Genomic DNA, 14,124 nt, shown 5'->3' on the forward strand with positions numbered 1-14,124 from the left:
CCATGCTGTTGCACATAACAGTAAGCTGCAGATGTGATGACAAGAAGTGGAATCGAGACCGTTGATTTCTCCGGGTCTAGGATGCTGCTCGCTCGACTGGGAGGGATTTGGTGGTGTAGTTGCCACTGGGGTTTATGGCTGTGCAAGTTTAGCCCTACCACGAATGGCCTGCCATTAGAGGCACCCGGCAGGGTTTGGGTCCGCCCGAGTCCAATCGGTTGAAACCACAAAATCGTTCACGGTCTGGTCAGCCGCCTGTTTCTGCCTTGGCCAATATTAATACCCAGATGATGGTGGAAAATTGTTCGTAGAAGCCATGTAAAGCCATGGCCATGTTTCAAGGGTTAGATCTTGGATGACGGTAACGGTCACGGTAGGTAACTGACATTCCCGTCAGTGAATCCGAATAGGTAGCCTTGTTGAGGGCTTACCTTGCCCATGTAATCTGAGTGCCAAATCTACAGCAACGCAAGTGAGTATAACATGCCCAAGGTCGTCACCCTCTTTGAGTGTTTGAGACAAAGGGGGATTGCGTGCAGCCAGGAATGGGAGGTGGGGGAGAGGGGAGGAGCTGCAAGCTGGTGCACAGACTGTTTGAAAACAATGTTACGCTGCACACGATTCAGGGGGCTTACTACTGTATTCGGAAATCTAAAATCTCATTTCGAATCGAAAAAATTCATACGCAAGTTAGGAGTATTGGTAACAAAGCAGGCTATACAGGGCTCATTGCTTTCCTTTAAGCAAGCCTGCCATCATCCCTCCGGCCATCACAGTAAGCGGCGTTTAGTGACAGTAATATAAGCGTAGGAATACATGCGAAAACGCCGAAGAGTTGGGAGCACAGGGAAGCGGAAACGACATATCCTCACGACAAGTCCCGGAATTCGAGCAAGGACTCCATCCTGCCATGGAAATAAGTTCCTCTATCGTGGGGTGATTTTGGGAGCATCACGAAGCGGTTTCTTCATCCTGTAGTTCTCGAGAGCGGGTCGACGTGATCTCCAGTGAAGCCAGGCTTGCTTGGATCATTCCGCCTCATGATGCCTTCGACAGGACCCAGCAATCGCTGGAATCCGTTCTTGCCGAGCGTTGCCACCTTGACTTCGGTCCTGCTGACAACCGAGGCAGCACGGGGAGCATCGTTGAGCAAAGCCAGCTCACCAAAGTAGTCGCCCTTTGTGTACTCCTTGACGGCTGTCTCGATGCCACGTTTGAAGACTTGGGCGTCGCCCGACTCGAGGAGGTAGAAGGACTCGCCCACATCGCCCTCTTGGATAATGGTGGAGCCTGGCGGGTATTTCTTTGTTTCGAGCGCGTCTGCAATCTTGGATCGTTCATAGGGCGTCAGGGTGGACAGGAGAGGCACCTCTTCCAAGAAGCCCTCGTACATGCGTCGCCGCTGGAAGGCGCTGTCCATGAGAATGCGACGGAACGTCACGCGATCGAGAGCCCACAAGGTGGACGCTTCAGTGGAGATGACAGTGGCAGCACGAGGGGCGTTGTACATGAGTGCCAGTTCACCAAAGGAACCACCCGGGCCCACGGAGCCCACCTTGTTACCAATGCCTTCTTGGCCTGTCTCGACTTTGCCCGACTTGTTGACGTAAATATCAAACTCGCCCTTCTCGACAACGTAAAAGTAGTCGCCCACGTCGCCCTGCGAGATGACCTTGATTCCCTTTGTGGGTATGGGCTTCTCGTGGAGGGCGCCAAGCACCAACGAGGACTGGTCATCGTCGAGATGAGAGAAGAGGAAGTTGCCCGACACGGCTGCTCTCAGACGCGACAGCTGATCTTGTGACTTTTGGTGGAAGGGGGCGGTGAAGTCGCCGGCGGCGGCCGAGGCGGGATTCAGCGACTCGGCCGAGACGGAGGTGCGGCGGTTGGTGTTGTAGTTGCTGGGGAAGCTTTGGCCGTCTCCAGCAAGTGGTGGCATTTGGGTGATGTTGCTCTTGGAGGAGCCGCCAAAGCCCTGGAAGTCGCCAAAGGCGCTGGGAGTGCCATTATGGGCGTTGTTATTGTTATTGTTGGTGTTGCGGGGCTTGCCAAAGTCAATGGTGCCAAACGAGGAAGCGGTGGGCGACGTCATGGTATCGTTTTCCTCTTCTTCCTCGAGGCGCTGCATCGGGCTCTTTGCAGGGGCGCCGCCGGTGGGGGATGTGCTGAAGGGGTTGTTGCCGGGGAAGGTGTTGTCGGCCAGGCCTCGACCCTGGGGGCTGGAATGCTGCTGCGACAGCAAGGCTTCGGTGCGCTGGGACTCGAGACGGCGGTTGAAGAAGTTTGCGCAAAACTGGAGAATGTCGTGGGGCTGGTGCTTCAGGATTTCGCGGTCGAGAGCCGAGATTTCATTCGAGTAGTCGGAGGGAAGGGACATTGGGAGGAGCGGTAGGCACAGTGGTGAGGAGGGGTCAAGCGCAGCAGCTCTTTGACACTACAATCGACGAGCGGCGGTGGGAGCGGCGCTGCGAGGGTCCGAAAGGCAGAGAGAGAGAGAGAGAGAGAGAGAGAGAGAGAGAGAGAGAGAGAGAGAAAGAGAGAGAGGAGGGAGGGAAAGAGGGAAAGAGGGAGATGGAGAGATGGAGCGCTCAGAGAGTAGCGTCTGCGCGCAGCTCAAGAGAAGCTCGCGGGTGCAGAGGCGGGCAGGAGGAGCACAAGGTCGCAGTGCAACTGTGGGGGTGAGAGGAAAGGAAAGGGAAAGTGATATGATACAAAGTACAAGGTGAATCGAGACGTGAATGCAGTGAATAGAGAGAGTAGAGGTGTGAGAAGGCGAGTGGGTGGGTGGTGATGACGCACGGGGAGAGGGGATGGGGGATGGGGGAGAGGAGGGGGAGCAGTTGTTCATTCGGCCAGGGCACAATAGGGTACCTACATTAACAGCACAGCACAGGACAGGGTCCTAAGCCAGCACTGCCAGCTGATACCTAGCTACAAAGGCTACTCCATGTAGCATACTGTGTCTAGTATGTATGTATGCGTCCATGTATAGCATACGTAAGCCGACTTTGTGAGACGAGATGTGCAAACACTAGTTGTTGTTTGTCTTTCATCGTTGAATCTACCTATCGGTTGAGAAAGGCGCATTGAGTGATGATTGTGATGGGTACCTACCGGTACATGGCTAGCTGCCTTGTTGAAGCTAGGTACTTGGGCTCTATTTCATCCACGCTTTTACCCGCCTTTTCCCTTCTAGGAGCTCTCATGATGGCTATGATCCTATTCCTACTGTGATGGTATGACTGGTACAACGGAGGAAGTAGCTACTGTACCCATCTACCTACTCATCTACTGTAGAGGGAAACTTCCTGGCGGCAGCTCTGGCAGGAGCAGATTCGTCCTAGTTCCCGCCCTGCCCACGGACTGCTTATTGGCCAGAGCTTGCTGCACCAACCTTCAAAGGAACATCGAGAGCTGGGGGCACTGACCATCAGGAAGCAGCTCAGCTCTGGCTAGGCAGGTAGAGTGCTACCTATACTGTTAGCTAGTATTAGGCCTAGGTAGGCAGAAGATAAGCTATCCAGTAGTAGCTGCACTCCCAAGTGTTTGGCCGTCTTTGGGAAAAGGAGGCATTACACGGCTGATTGGCTGGTAGGGCGGTTCGATCAAAGAGACAGGCAGCTGCACTGTCTGACAAAGGACTAAGTTGGCGGTGAAGGACAAAACCACTGAGCAGACAGCCGAGGACGAAAAAAATGCGTAGAAGCTACCTAGTCGCCCGTGTTAAGACGCGGGCTGCAGGAGAAGAGAGAGAGAGAGAGAGAGAGAGAGAGAGAGAGAGAGAGACAAGGAGCAAAAACTCTGCCCATGAGACATGAGATGGCCAGGCAGTTGGTTGCATGTTGGATGCATGTATTCTCTGTCTTTGATTTGTGCATCTTTCTGATTTTGATTGTGTTGTATGTGAAATGGATTTCAAGGGGAGTAAGAATCACTCGTGGTCATTGGTGGGCGGACCCCAAGGAGATTGCGGACAAGCCTTGATAAGCGATGACGTACTTGTTAGTCGTCTCTAGTGAGGCGAACCATGCGAACCATTCGCCATTTCAAGGTGACATCCATGCACGAGCACACACGTGACACCATCCAGGCGCAGGGGGACTCTACCTGCATAGCATAGTGTAGTACCTACTCTTAGCACCGCACCACACAAAGAGAGGACAGCGAGGGGACATTGTCAAGTTGGTTTGGAAAATACATCCATGGCAGTCCTATGTAATTGGGCATTGTGTGAAGCAAATCGACCTCGGGTCAAAGCGCCCCTCTCCCACACTGACCAGATGGCGGTGGCGGCGGCCATTCGAATGATTCCGTGCGCAACGAACACGCCCAGATTAGCGCGGCCCAGACAGAACGCTAAGCCGACAATGGCTAGCCTGTACCCGCCCAAGACAGGCTTCGTGACCTCCCCAACCACCTCCTCGACCTGCACCGGGCAAAGACGCAGATTTGTGTCCTTCTTGTCTCAAACACTCAAAGCTGTCTCACTCCTTGATCGCACATTCTTCTCTTCCCCCCCCCTCCTTTCCCTCCGCCCCCCCTCCCCCCAATCCCTGACCAACGCCTCTTGTTCCGCTGCCATGGGCAAATACACTTTTACCTGGTATGTTCCTCATGCGTCGCTGCCCGCACAAGGGTCTCTGGCGCACACAGGCTGGCCCTGCGCCGCATCACGCCCGTCGACTCCCCATGGCGCCCCATCCATCGCTGACTTGTCGCCACAAGGGAACATGCTGCCCAAGAGGTCTTTGTGACCGGCACCTTTGACGACTGGCGCAAGACCGTCCAGCTCGAAAAGGAGGACGGTGTCTTCAAGAAGACGGTCGAGCTGCCCAAGACGCACACCCAGTACAAGGTACGTCAGTCGCCGCCGCCTATGCCTATGCCTATGCCTCTGCCTATGCCTATGTCTGCGCCTGTGCGACGCCTGCGCGCGCAACACTTGCTGACCGCCCACTCGCTAGTTTGTCGTCGATGGCAATTGGTGTACCAACGAGAGCGCGCGCAAAGAGGACGACGGCCACGGCATCGTCAACAATGTCTTGCTTCCAGAAGACATCGTCGACGAGCCGGTGAGCACCCTGTCATCGGCCGCGCCCACGTCCTCGACCGCTGCTCTCGCTGGCGCAGTGCCCAAAGAGGAGAGCAAGACGAGCACCGATGACTCTGTCCCTGGCGCCTTCCCAATGACCCCCGCGGCAGAGACTCCAGGCAGCGAGCCCCAGACATTCAACATTGCGCCCATGCCGGCTACTGCTGGTCTTGGGAACCCCATCACGCTGGCGCCGGGCGAGCCTGTACCTGATGCGGGCACCTTGACTGACAACACAGTGCAATCTACCGTCAAGCACGACCAGCAGCCCGAGGACGACGACGAGGCCGCAACGTTGGGTGTGGCCCCCATTCCCGCCACGGCTGGCGCTGGCAACCCCATTCACCTTGCACCTGGCGAGCCCGTGCCCCATCCGAGCACCCTCACCGACAACACCGTCGACAGCACCGCCACCACCGATGCCGCATCCTATGAAAAAGCCGACGCACTGCCACCGCTTGCCTTCACTCCCCAGGCCGAGCGCGAGGCCAAGGGTGGCATGTTCGGCCTGCCCCCTGTCATGGGCAACATGATACCCGAATCTAGCCTACCCATGGGAGTCGATGCCAAGACGGAGCAGGACACGGGCGTCACGATCCAGTCTGCCGCTCCCACTAGCACCACGGCTGCTCTCGCCGCCCAAGTCCCCAAGGAACCCCGTGTCCCAGAAGCCGTCACCGAGAGCCAACACGAGGCTGGCGCTGCTCCTGAAGCCTCGTCGAACCCGGAGGCTGTCGAGGAAAAGAAGCAAGTCGAGGAAGAACTGAAGGAAAATGTGCCCGAGGCTCCTGCGGCGGCCGATAACTCGTTCCTCTCCAATGTCAGCTCCAACCTCGGAACGGCGGCTGCTACCGCCGCGGCAGGTGTCACTGCTGGTGCTGGTCTCGTGGCCGCCGCTGCGTACTCTGCCAAGGACAAGGCTGCTGAGGCCACCGGTGTCGATGCGAACACCTCTGCGGCTGACGTCCAAAACAAGGTTGCCGATGCCGTCGTCGGTTCGCAAGACTCCACTGTTGCTGCTGCTGCTGCTGACGTGCCCGTTGTTGTGGCGGAGAGTCAGCGCGAGGCCCATGTCAGTCCCGAGGCTGCTAGCAATGACGAGGCTGTCCGTGAAAAGAGCGAGGTCGAGCAGGAGCTTCTGAGCGAAGTCCCCAAGACCCACGAGGCTGGCGAGCCCGCTCCAGCCATTGCCGTCCCGGAGGTCGTCTCCGAGAGCCAACAGGCCGCCCATGCGAGCCCGGAAGCGGCTGCTAATAGCGAAGCTGTGGCCGACAAGAAGGCATTTGAATCAGAGCTACTTGGCAAGGTCCCTAGCGACGAGGCAACCGGCGACTCTGCACCCGTCCTTGGTGGTGTCGCAGCTGGAGCGGCCATTACAGGAGCTGCTGTTACAGGAGCTGCTGTTACCGGAGCTGCTCTCGCCTCCCACTCGAGCGAACCGGCCGCCGAGGTGCCCGAGGTGGTTGCTGAGAGCCAGAAGGAAGCTCATGCTAGCCCTGAAGCTGCTTCCAATGCCGAGGCGGTCAGCGAGAAGAAGGCGGTCGAATCTGAACTTCTGCACGAGATCCCAAAGAGCGACGAGGCAGGTGAGCCTGCGCCAGTGATTACTGCCGCTACATCAGCCACTGCCCCCGGAACACACACGGAGACCCCGGCTCTTGCTCATGAGGTGCCCGACGTCGTAGCAGAGAGCCAAAGAGAGGCACACGCCAGCCCTGAGGCTGCTGCCAACTCCGAGGCTGTCACCGAGAAGAAGGCCGTCGAGGCTGAACTTCTCAACGAGGTCAAGGCAACAGATGCCACAGGCGAGTCTGCTCCAGTCGCAGCTGACGCTAGCTCCACCACCAAGGCTGCTGGTCTTTCCGACGAGGCTCTTGTTGACTCGAAGCCTTTGAGTTCATCTAGCGAGCTCAACGCCCCTGCCTCCGAGCCTGCTCGCCAGGACAACACCAAGCCCATTGATGCGAACACCAACGTCACATTTGCCCCACAGGCGCCTGCCACCACCCTGCAGACTCAGCCTACAGTGACCACTGGTGTTGAGACAACCACTACTGAGGCGACAAGCAGCGCACCCGCAACCGCAACATCGCCAGAGACGCCCCAAAAGGACAACCGAAAAGATTCGGACGTGTCGCCCAAGGGTACTCCCGCACCCCAAAGCATCGCCTCTGGCGCCGACGACAAGAAGAAGAAGCGTCGCTCCATTTTCGGCAAGCTCAAGGACAAGTTTAGCAGCAAGCATTAGACGCCTTGCCCTTGCGTCTTGGCACGTCGTCTGGAGTGCCGTCTTCCCATGTTCATACGTGAGCTTAGCAATACCCCGGGTTCGCACGCTTTGTTTCATTGTTCATGTTCATCGTTCGTCACGGAGTTCCGTTTGGTCTATACCACTTTCCTTGCTCTGACTGACATGTCCTATCCAATCTACATGTGCGTCATCTACCGTCATGTTTGAGCTCAAGGAGGAGTGTGAGCGCATGACAGAGTGTAGATGTCGAGAAGAGTTGCGTGTCTTTGATCATATACCTGGGCTGCCCGATATTGGTCTACATGAGGGTAGATGATCTAGTACCATGGCATCCAGGGAGTAGTACTTAATACGCTAATAGAATGATATCACCGGATCAATAGTACATGTTCTCGTCTTATACCAGCAGGCCTCGTTCCAGGCGTTTTGCACTAACCTCGAGCGATGTCGAGTCTCCTCTGGCACATGGTGCGGCTCCGTAGACTACTAGCTAACTAGCAGCGCAGTGCAGGCACCACAAACACAATGGCGAAACTGGAATACAACAGGGCAAGCTACTATTTTGCGTATCCATTGCGCCAGCTCAAAGATGCAGTGTACCACTTCAGCACCGACACTCTCTAGAGTTGCACTCACTCGTCCATCACAATGTCACATACTCAACGCACAACGCCACCGAAACTAGGGATTATATTTTCACACTGTCTACTCCACACTCACAACCAGACGCCTATGAAAGCCCTTTTTCGATTTTCTCCTCCACCAACTCTCTTTCACTTCCCACTAACTACACTCTACACCCCAAGAGCAAGAAAACAAAGTCGCCATTCAACAACCTCGGAATCGAGAGGATAACAATACGATGGCACACCGTTATCCAGCCCCGAATACTAGCGATACAGGACGTCCATACCCCGACTACCGTGAAGAAGACGCACAAATCATGATGATGCTAGACGAGCATCTCGCTTTCACCCAGTCCTACACCGCAGCCCTAACCCCCAACCCGGAATCCGGCTACGAATTCACCTCTCCCTACACCAACAACACCGGATCCTGGACGCCGCCCCAGCCGCAGATGCAGACGCAACGGCCCACCTCCTCCGGCACCATGTTTGTAGACTGGGACGAGTACGACGGTCCCATCATCTCCTACCGCAATGGAAATGTGGAATCACAGCTGCAGTCGCAGTTGCGCGCGCGCGCGTCCGAGGCGACTCTGTTTGTGGATTGCGATGGGCAGGGTGGGATGAAGGTTTCGTATCGGGAGCAGGAGCAGGAGCAGGATCATGATGCATACATGCTAGAGGAGCGGGTCGAGTACATGGGCCTCGGACGGTGTGAGGAAACGTATGGGCGTGGACTAGCGCAGACGCGGACTTTGCGGGATAATTCACCTCCCCGGCTTGTAACGCAGGGTGGACGGTACCAAACGGCGCAGAAGTCTTCGCGGAATTTGTATGCTGGGACGCCGGTCGGTGGGCATCGGGCGTATGGTCCACCTCGCGATTCGGAGAATTATCAGGAGTGTTCTGCGCATGCGCATGTTTATCGGGATTGTGCACGCTTTCCTATACAGCATCAATACGAGCAGCATCAGCATCAGCACCAGCACCAGCACCAGCATCGTCACTCCTACCCCACCCCCATCCCAACCTTCCCTCACTCCCCCCTACCTCCCCAACCCTCACCACACCACTACCGCCCCCTCTCCTACCCCTCCCCTCCCCGCCATCTCCTACATTCCAAACCCCTCCCCACACTCCCCGTGAAAAAAGCATCCAAGAACCGGAAGCGACTTTCCGGTCTGCTGGACAAGATGGCGGGTGGGCTTTGTGGGCTGGCGGGCTGGAATCGCAAGGATGGGGGTGAGGGTGAGGTTTGGGTGCGTGCGGGGTATTATACGTGAGGGGGGTGTGTGAAGGGGGGACGGGGGATGAGGTTGGCGGGATGAGGGGGGTGATAGTGGTGGTTTGGGCGTGAAACGATTTCATTTTTTGGAATGGAACGAGAGACTTTGGGTTGGGGTGGGGAAGGCTTGGTGGGTGTAGTCAGCAGGAAATGAGATTTTCTTGCAAGAGACGTCGTGTGTTTTTTTTTATGAATTGTACAGCGATGAATGCATGGACATATGTGGCGAATTCTTTCTCTTTTTTTTTGGGGGGGGGGGGGACTTGTCATTGTAGCTTCCACGGTTAGGCAAGGACTCTAATGTCATGACATACCATACGGCTCACGCCCGCCGCCCAAGTGAATTCATCACATCCGGCATACCACAGTTGTTTACTATATTTTGGAAATACATGACGCAATCATTCATCCCTCTCCTCTCCCCCATCTCCACCTTGTGCATCTCATCCAACCTCTTCCCCGAATATTCAACATCCCAAGCCCGTTGAGCCCCGACCGCCTGTACATGCCGCACTGTATTGTTAGAACTAAAACCATTGTATCCAATCAGAAGGGCAGCCAAGACCGCAAAACTCCCCCATTAGAAGCCCTACAACGACCGCGCTACAGCAGTTCATCCAGCGCGTGCGTGAATTGTCAAGATAGTCGCAAAGTTTTGTGCCGTGTGCAGTTGAGTGAGAGATGCCAATGAAGGAACAAACTAGTACTCTCCTGGCCTAGCCTTTTCGCTTACAAGTACATGTGCTAACGCACCTCTTCGGTCTGTAAGAACCAGCCCAGCGTCCATCACCACTTTCCACAACACTTACTAGACAAAACACCTTCACCCCCCCCCCCTTCTCTCCGCCCAACTTTCTCAAACAACACCACAACACCACCCAACCTCCCCCCTCCCCCTCCACCTCCCCACAAGCCCTACCCCAACAACCCACCAACAATGTCCGACCCCCCCCAGCGCCCACCACCACCAACATCAACATGCGCACAATGCAACCACCCCCCACCCACCCCCAAACCCTGCCTAAAATGCCACAGCGCCACCTACTGCAACAAAGCATGTCAGAAAGCGCACTTCAAGACGCACAAGAAAGTTTGTGCGGCGCTGGCGCAGGAATACACGCGTACGCATGAGCCAAAGATGGCGTCCAAGGCGGCGCCCAAGAATGAGGCGAGGGATCGGGGGTTGCAGAAGTGGCAGGTGTGTGGGGATTGAGTTTTTATTGATTGATTGATTGATTTGTTGTTTGGTTTCTTGACTCCTTGATTCCTTGCTGTGTCTCTGTTTTTTGGATTTGCTTTTTCGGCTGGATGCTGGCTAATTGGGATCCAGTTTGATACTTGATTGGCCTTTTTTCCGACTGCATGGCAAGTCAGAGGCTGCTGGAATACTGTACTGGAACGCTGCTGTTATTGAACCGGCTTTTCAAAATGGACCTTCTTCGCTACCGGTACTTGAATCATCATCCACAACCTCTCAAAAGCGCACTAGCATTTGCGCAGCGCCTGCGCTCGGGCATGACCAGCACCATGGTTCAGCACATTTGGAGCCGATTCGTTCTCGATCAATCGTCGAGCATTAAGATTAATTTCGCATTCTTGTCCTGTTCCAGCCAGACAGATTGCATCAATGTCGCCAACGCCACGCCATGCTATGGATAAAAAAGGCTTCTCAAATATAGAGAGTAGGGGGGACGTTCCAACTAATCAAACACGCTTCATGATCACATGCAACCTCATGTCCAAGATCATCACATGTCGTGATTTTGTCATCCATCAAACCCACGCTGAAACAGATTGTCGAATGTGGCCTTCAGATCCTATGTAGAAGGCATCTTCTTCACAATGAACACACCCACTTCGACGCCTTTCGTTGGTTCCCCGTCATGATAGCCGCGTTTCGAAACACCTTCGAGAACTTCTTGGATGAGGTGTGCGCCCGTCATCTCGTTCGATGGCAGCTTCTTGGACTTGCGGAAATACTTGGTAATGTTGTCGCGCACCCTCGGCTTCTCCTGCTTGATCCACCAGTCATCCGCCCAGGCTGCTCGACTGAGAATAACCTCCTGCTTCTTGGCGTGTATGACCTTGTACGTTGCTGTTTGATGGCCAGGCCGATCGCCAAGCGCGTGGCAAAAGTCTCGCACTCGGCCCTGGAGATGATCGTACTCGTCAAGGTAATTGACAGCGCTCATTTGTCCCAAGCTTCTGCCCAGCTCTGAATGAAGATCGTGCACTACCGTAACAGTGCGGAGGAGTGGATCCAGTATAGGCCCTAGATATTGCTGGGTGAATGTTCGCGCACCAGTTTTTGTAGGATAGACGAAGAGCAGGATACCATCCTCAGTGGATAATTCGCTGAGGCGATCGTAGAGTAACGAGCGACCTCGAAATGTGAACATTTCAGCGTACTCGTTGGTATTGGTAGGCGGAATGTACCGCTCAACCACCGAGACATTGATGCTACCCGGTGGTACGACCGGTCTCGGGCAGGGTGGAAGTAGTTTGGAGTCGAGCTGGTAGTCGGGAATGGCCACGGCACTGTCAAAGACTTTGCTTGTGAAGTACGATTCTCCTCCCACGGCAGGACCGGGGGTCGATGGGGGAGACTTGGGCAAGTCAGACAGGGTGTAGCGGCCAGGAAGGGCATGAAAGACGTTGATCCATGACGTTTGTGCCGACGTTCTCTCGTGAATGGTACTGATGATTTGTCCAAACACATGGCCTGTCATGGACGGGCAAGGCAACGCGTGAGACAGGATCTTGACCGAATGCAGGTCCAAGCATCCAGACTGGGTTACTATGGTTCCTTAGCAATGTATGATTTTTTTTGTTCCCAAGATGCACGCTTACTGATCATGTCCTTGACTTGATCAACCCAGTCTGACATGCTTACTTCCTCGCCTGGACTGGCAAGGGTAGGTACGATGATCGGAGCTTGAGCCGGAACTGTGGCACTTGTAGTCGTAACAAGGTCTGGTGATCTACCTGAATCAGAACTTGGGGGGGAGCCCAAGTCCGTCGTTGTCACGTTCACAAAGGATCCCCAGCTGAGCGTGCCCAGCTCCGAGGGAGGTGTGAATGTGGCGACACTAAGCTCCAGCTGGCCTCTTGTAGCTCTGGGAGAGGTAGGGGAGAGATGGTGGTGGGCTCCTTGGTGTGGAGGGGAAAGGTCCAATCGTGTGTTCAGTGCGTTGAGTGCATGGAGAGGATCTTCAGGCATGGACAGCGGACCGGCACCAAGCGAGGAGAAGGACTGGCTTGTGTGCAGCGGATAGCGATTAGGATGGGGTGCAGCAATACCTAATACATCAAAAGAGGGAAGGCGCAGTTTGTGGGCCGCCCTGAATACTGTGGGAGAGGGAAGGGCTAGAGGAAGACCGGCCGTCAGATCGGACTGGGTACGGTCATGGTGGACTGGCGACAAGAGAGGCTGGGGCAGGGCGGAAGGCAACGGCATAGGCTGCGGTAGGGAAGCATCGAGAAGGGAAGCAATGTCGTTTACGGACGGACTGCTAAGGCCACAAGGTACCACGGTCTCGGGGCTGGGCGTACCCAGGTCCAGGTCCCCATCCGGAGTCGCTGGGAAAGGTTGGGAGTGCGACAGAGCAGCGGCAACATGGCGGCGCTGAAGGTCTGGAAGATTTGCATCTGACAAGGAAAGCCGAGGGTCGACCATTTCCTCAATGGCAAACAGCGACGTCGGCGGGGAAGGAGAGAGGCACTCTGTCGGTGTTGTAAGGGCAGACTGGCACTGGCACTGGCACTGGCACTGGCACTGTGCCCCGAGGCGTTGGAGAGAATGATGTGCAAGATTCACCAAGGCTGAGGCGTGGCTGAGGATCCTAGCGACCAGGACCAGGTATACAAGACAGACACGAAGAAATACGGGAGCTCCGCCTGGTGGTGAAGGGGTGGAGCGGGGGCGCGGCAAAAACGGCAGGGCAGCTGGGTGGAGAAGGCAAGGCGCAGGTGATGAATGATGGTACAAGCAGGTGAACGAGCGGAGGGAGTGGGAGGGGAGTGGACGAGTGGACGAGTGGACGGGTGGACGGGTGGACGGGCAGACGAGTGAATGGGAGTGTGCAGAGGACCAGCTGCAAGTAGTAACGAGAGGTGGGTGGTAGTGGTGGTGGTGGTGGTGGTGGTGTGGTGTTGCTTCTTGGTGTGCGGACCGGAGGGGTCGTGGGTTCTGCGTTTTGGGAGAGCAACGGTGTGAAATGGCCGGAGCACCAATCAGCCGTCAGAGAACCCGTCCAAGCGTTGTGGCGATCCCCCAGCGTCTAGAACCCTCCCCTCCCAAGGCGCATCAATCAGCCCAGGCAAAGCCCGTTCTTTCACCCTTTTACACACTTTCTCAAGCACTGCCCCTGCCAGCATCCTCCACCTGTCTGCTGTCACCATCTACGGTACCTGGGTATGTAGAGTATGTGTACTCTATCCTTTCTTACTTGGGTACCTACTACATTCATACGATACGGCTACTCTAGAGTGCTGCTGGGTAGCTACTCTACTTGCCGCCGCCTACCGGTAACGTTACTTACTTGGCGTGGCCTGACTTTTTGCCCAGTCATACCGACATAATCATTCCCTCTACCGATACCTATTGTATACCCACTGTACGCACACGACACAGTAAGCTGCTGCTCCCCTTCGATCTTTGCACACCCTTGCCCATGCTCCAGCTCCAGTTTGCGCCATTCTCGGCTATATTGTCCTAGCCAGTGGCCACATGGCTCTTCGCCTTTTTGCCTCTTGGGCCTCCGCCAGCCACCCGGCCGTTTTTTTTTTGTTTTTTGTTTTTTTTTTTGAATGGGTACTTGCGGTTCCTCCAGAGACAATCTTCTCGTATTCGTGCCCCTTGTACATTCGA

General features: G+C 55.5%; 5 protein-coding genes across 5 annotated transcripts; 3 read left to right on the top strand and 2 right to left on the bottom strand.

Annotated features, from left to right (window-relative positions):
- Positions 1-967: 967 nt before the first annotated feature.
- IAQ61_003064 (uncharacterized protein) lies at positions 968-2,377 on the bottom strand (the record flags this gene model as incomplete). The annotated part of the gene is made up of 1 exon (XM_003844677.1): positions 968-2,377. One exon carries the CDS (start codon positions 2,375-2,377, stop codon positions 968-970), a length of 1,410 nt encoding a protein of 469 aa, XP_003844725.1.
- A 2,090-nt stretch (positions 2,378-4,467) lies between these two features.
- On the top strand, positions 4,468-7,743 carry IAQ61_003065 (uncharacterized protein). Its single transcript, XM_066095820.1, has 3 exons — positions 4,468-4,603; positions 4,726-4,855; positions 4,965-7,743. Exons 1-3 carry the CDS (start codon positions 4,581-4,583, stop codon positions 7,338-7,340), a joined length of 2,529 nt encoding a protein of 842 aa, XP_065954065.1. The 5' UTR covers positions 4,468-4,580; the 3' UTR covers positions 7,341-7,743.
- A 462-nt stretch (positions 7,744-8,205) lies between these two features.
- IAQ61_003066 (uncharacterized protein) lies at positions 8,206-9,252 on the top strand (the record flags this gene model as incomplete). Its single annotated transcript, XM_003844679.2, has 1 exon — positions 8,206-9,252. One exon carries the CDS (start codon positions 8,206-8,208, stop codon positions 9,250-9,252), a length of 1,047 nt encoding a protein of 348 aa, XP_003844727.1.
- A 939-nt stretch (positions 9,253-10,191) lies between these two features.
- On the top strand, positions 10,192-10,467 carry IAQ61_003067 (uncharacterized protein; the record flags this gene model as incomplete). Its single annotated transcript, XM_066095821.1, has 1 exon — positions 10,192-10,467. The coding sequence occupies one exon, from the start codon at positions 10,192-10,194 to the stop codon at positions 10,465-10,467; it is 276 nt and encodes a 91-aa protein (XP_065954066.1).
- A 604-nt stretch (positions 10,468-11,071) lies between these two features.
- On the bottom strand, positions 11,072-12,930 carry IAQ61_003068 (uncharacterized protein; the record flags this gene model as incomplete). The annotated part of the gene is made up of 2 exons (XM_003844680.1): positions 11,072-12,051; positions 12,105-12,930. The coding sequence occupies 2 exons, from the start codon at positions 12,928-12,930 to the stop codon at positions 11,072-11,074; spliced, it is 1,806 nt and encodes a 601-aa protein (XP_003844728.1).
- Positions 12,931-14,124: the final 1,194 nt, after the last annotated feature.

Source organism: Plenodomus lingam, assembly GCF_022343315.1.
Source record: "Plenodomus lingam strain CAN1 chromosome Unknown contig_17, whole genome shotgun sequence".
Classification (NCBI taxonomy): domain Eukaryota; kingdom Fungi; phylum Ascomycota; class Dothideomycetes; order Pleosporales; family Leptosphaeriaceae; genus Plenodomus; species Plenodomus lingam.

Coding starts and splice junctions, on each gene's coding strand:
- IAQ61_003065 (XM_066095820.1), top strand. CDS start 4,581: ATGGGCAAATACACTTTTACCTG. Junction 4,604..4,725: donor GGCAAATACACTTTTACCTG/GTATGTTCCTCA, acceptor TGTCGCCACAAG/GGAACATGCTGCCCAAGAGG. Junction 4,856..4,964: donor AGACGCACACCCAGTACAAG/GTACGTCAGTCG, acceptor CCCACTCGCTAG/TTTGTCGTCGATGGCAATTG.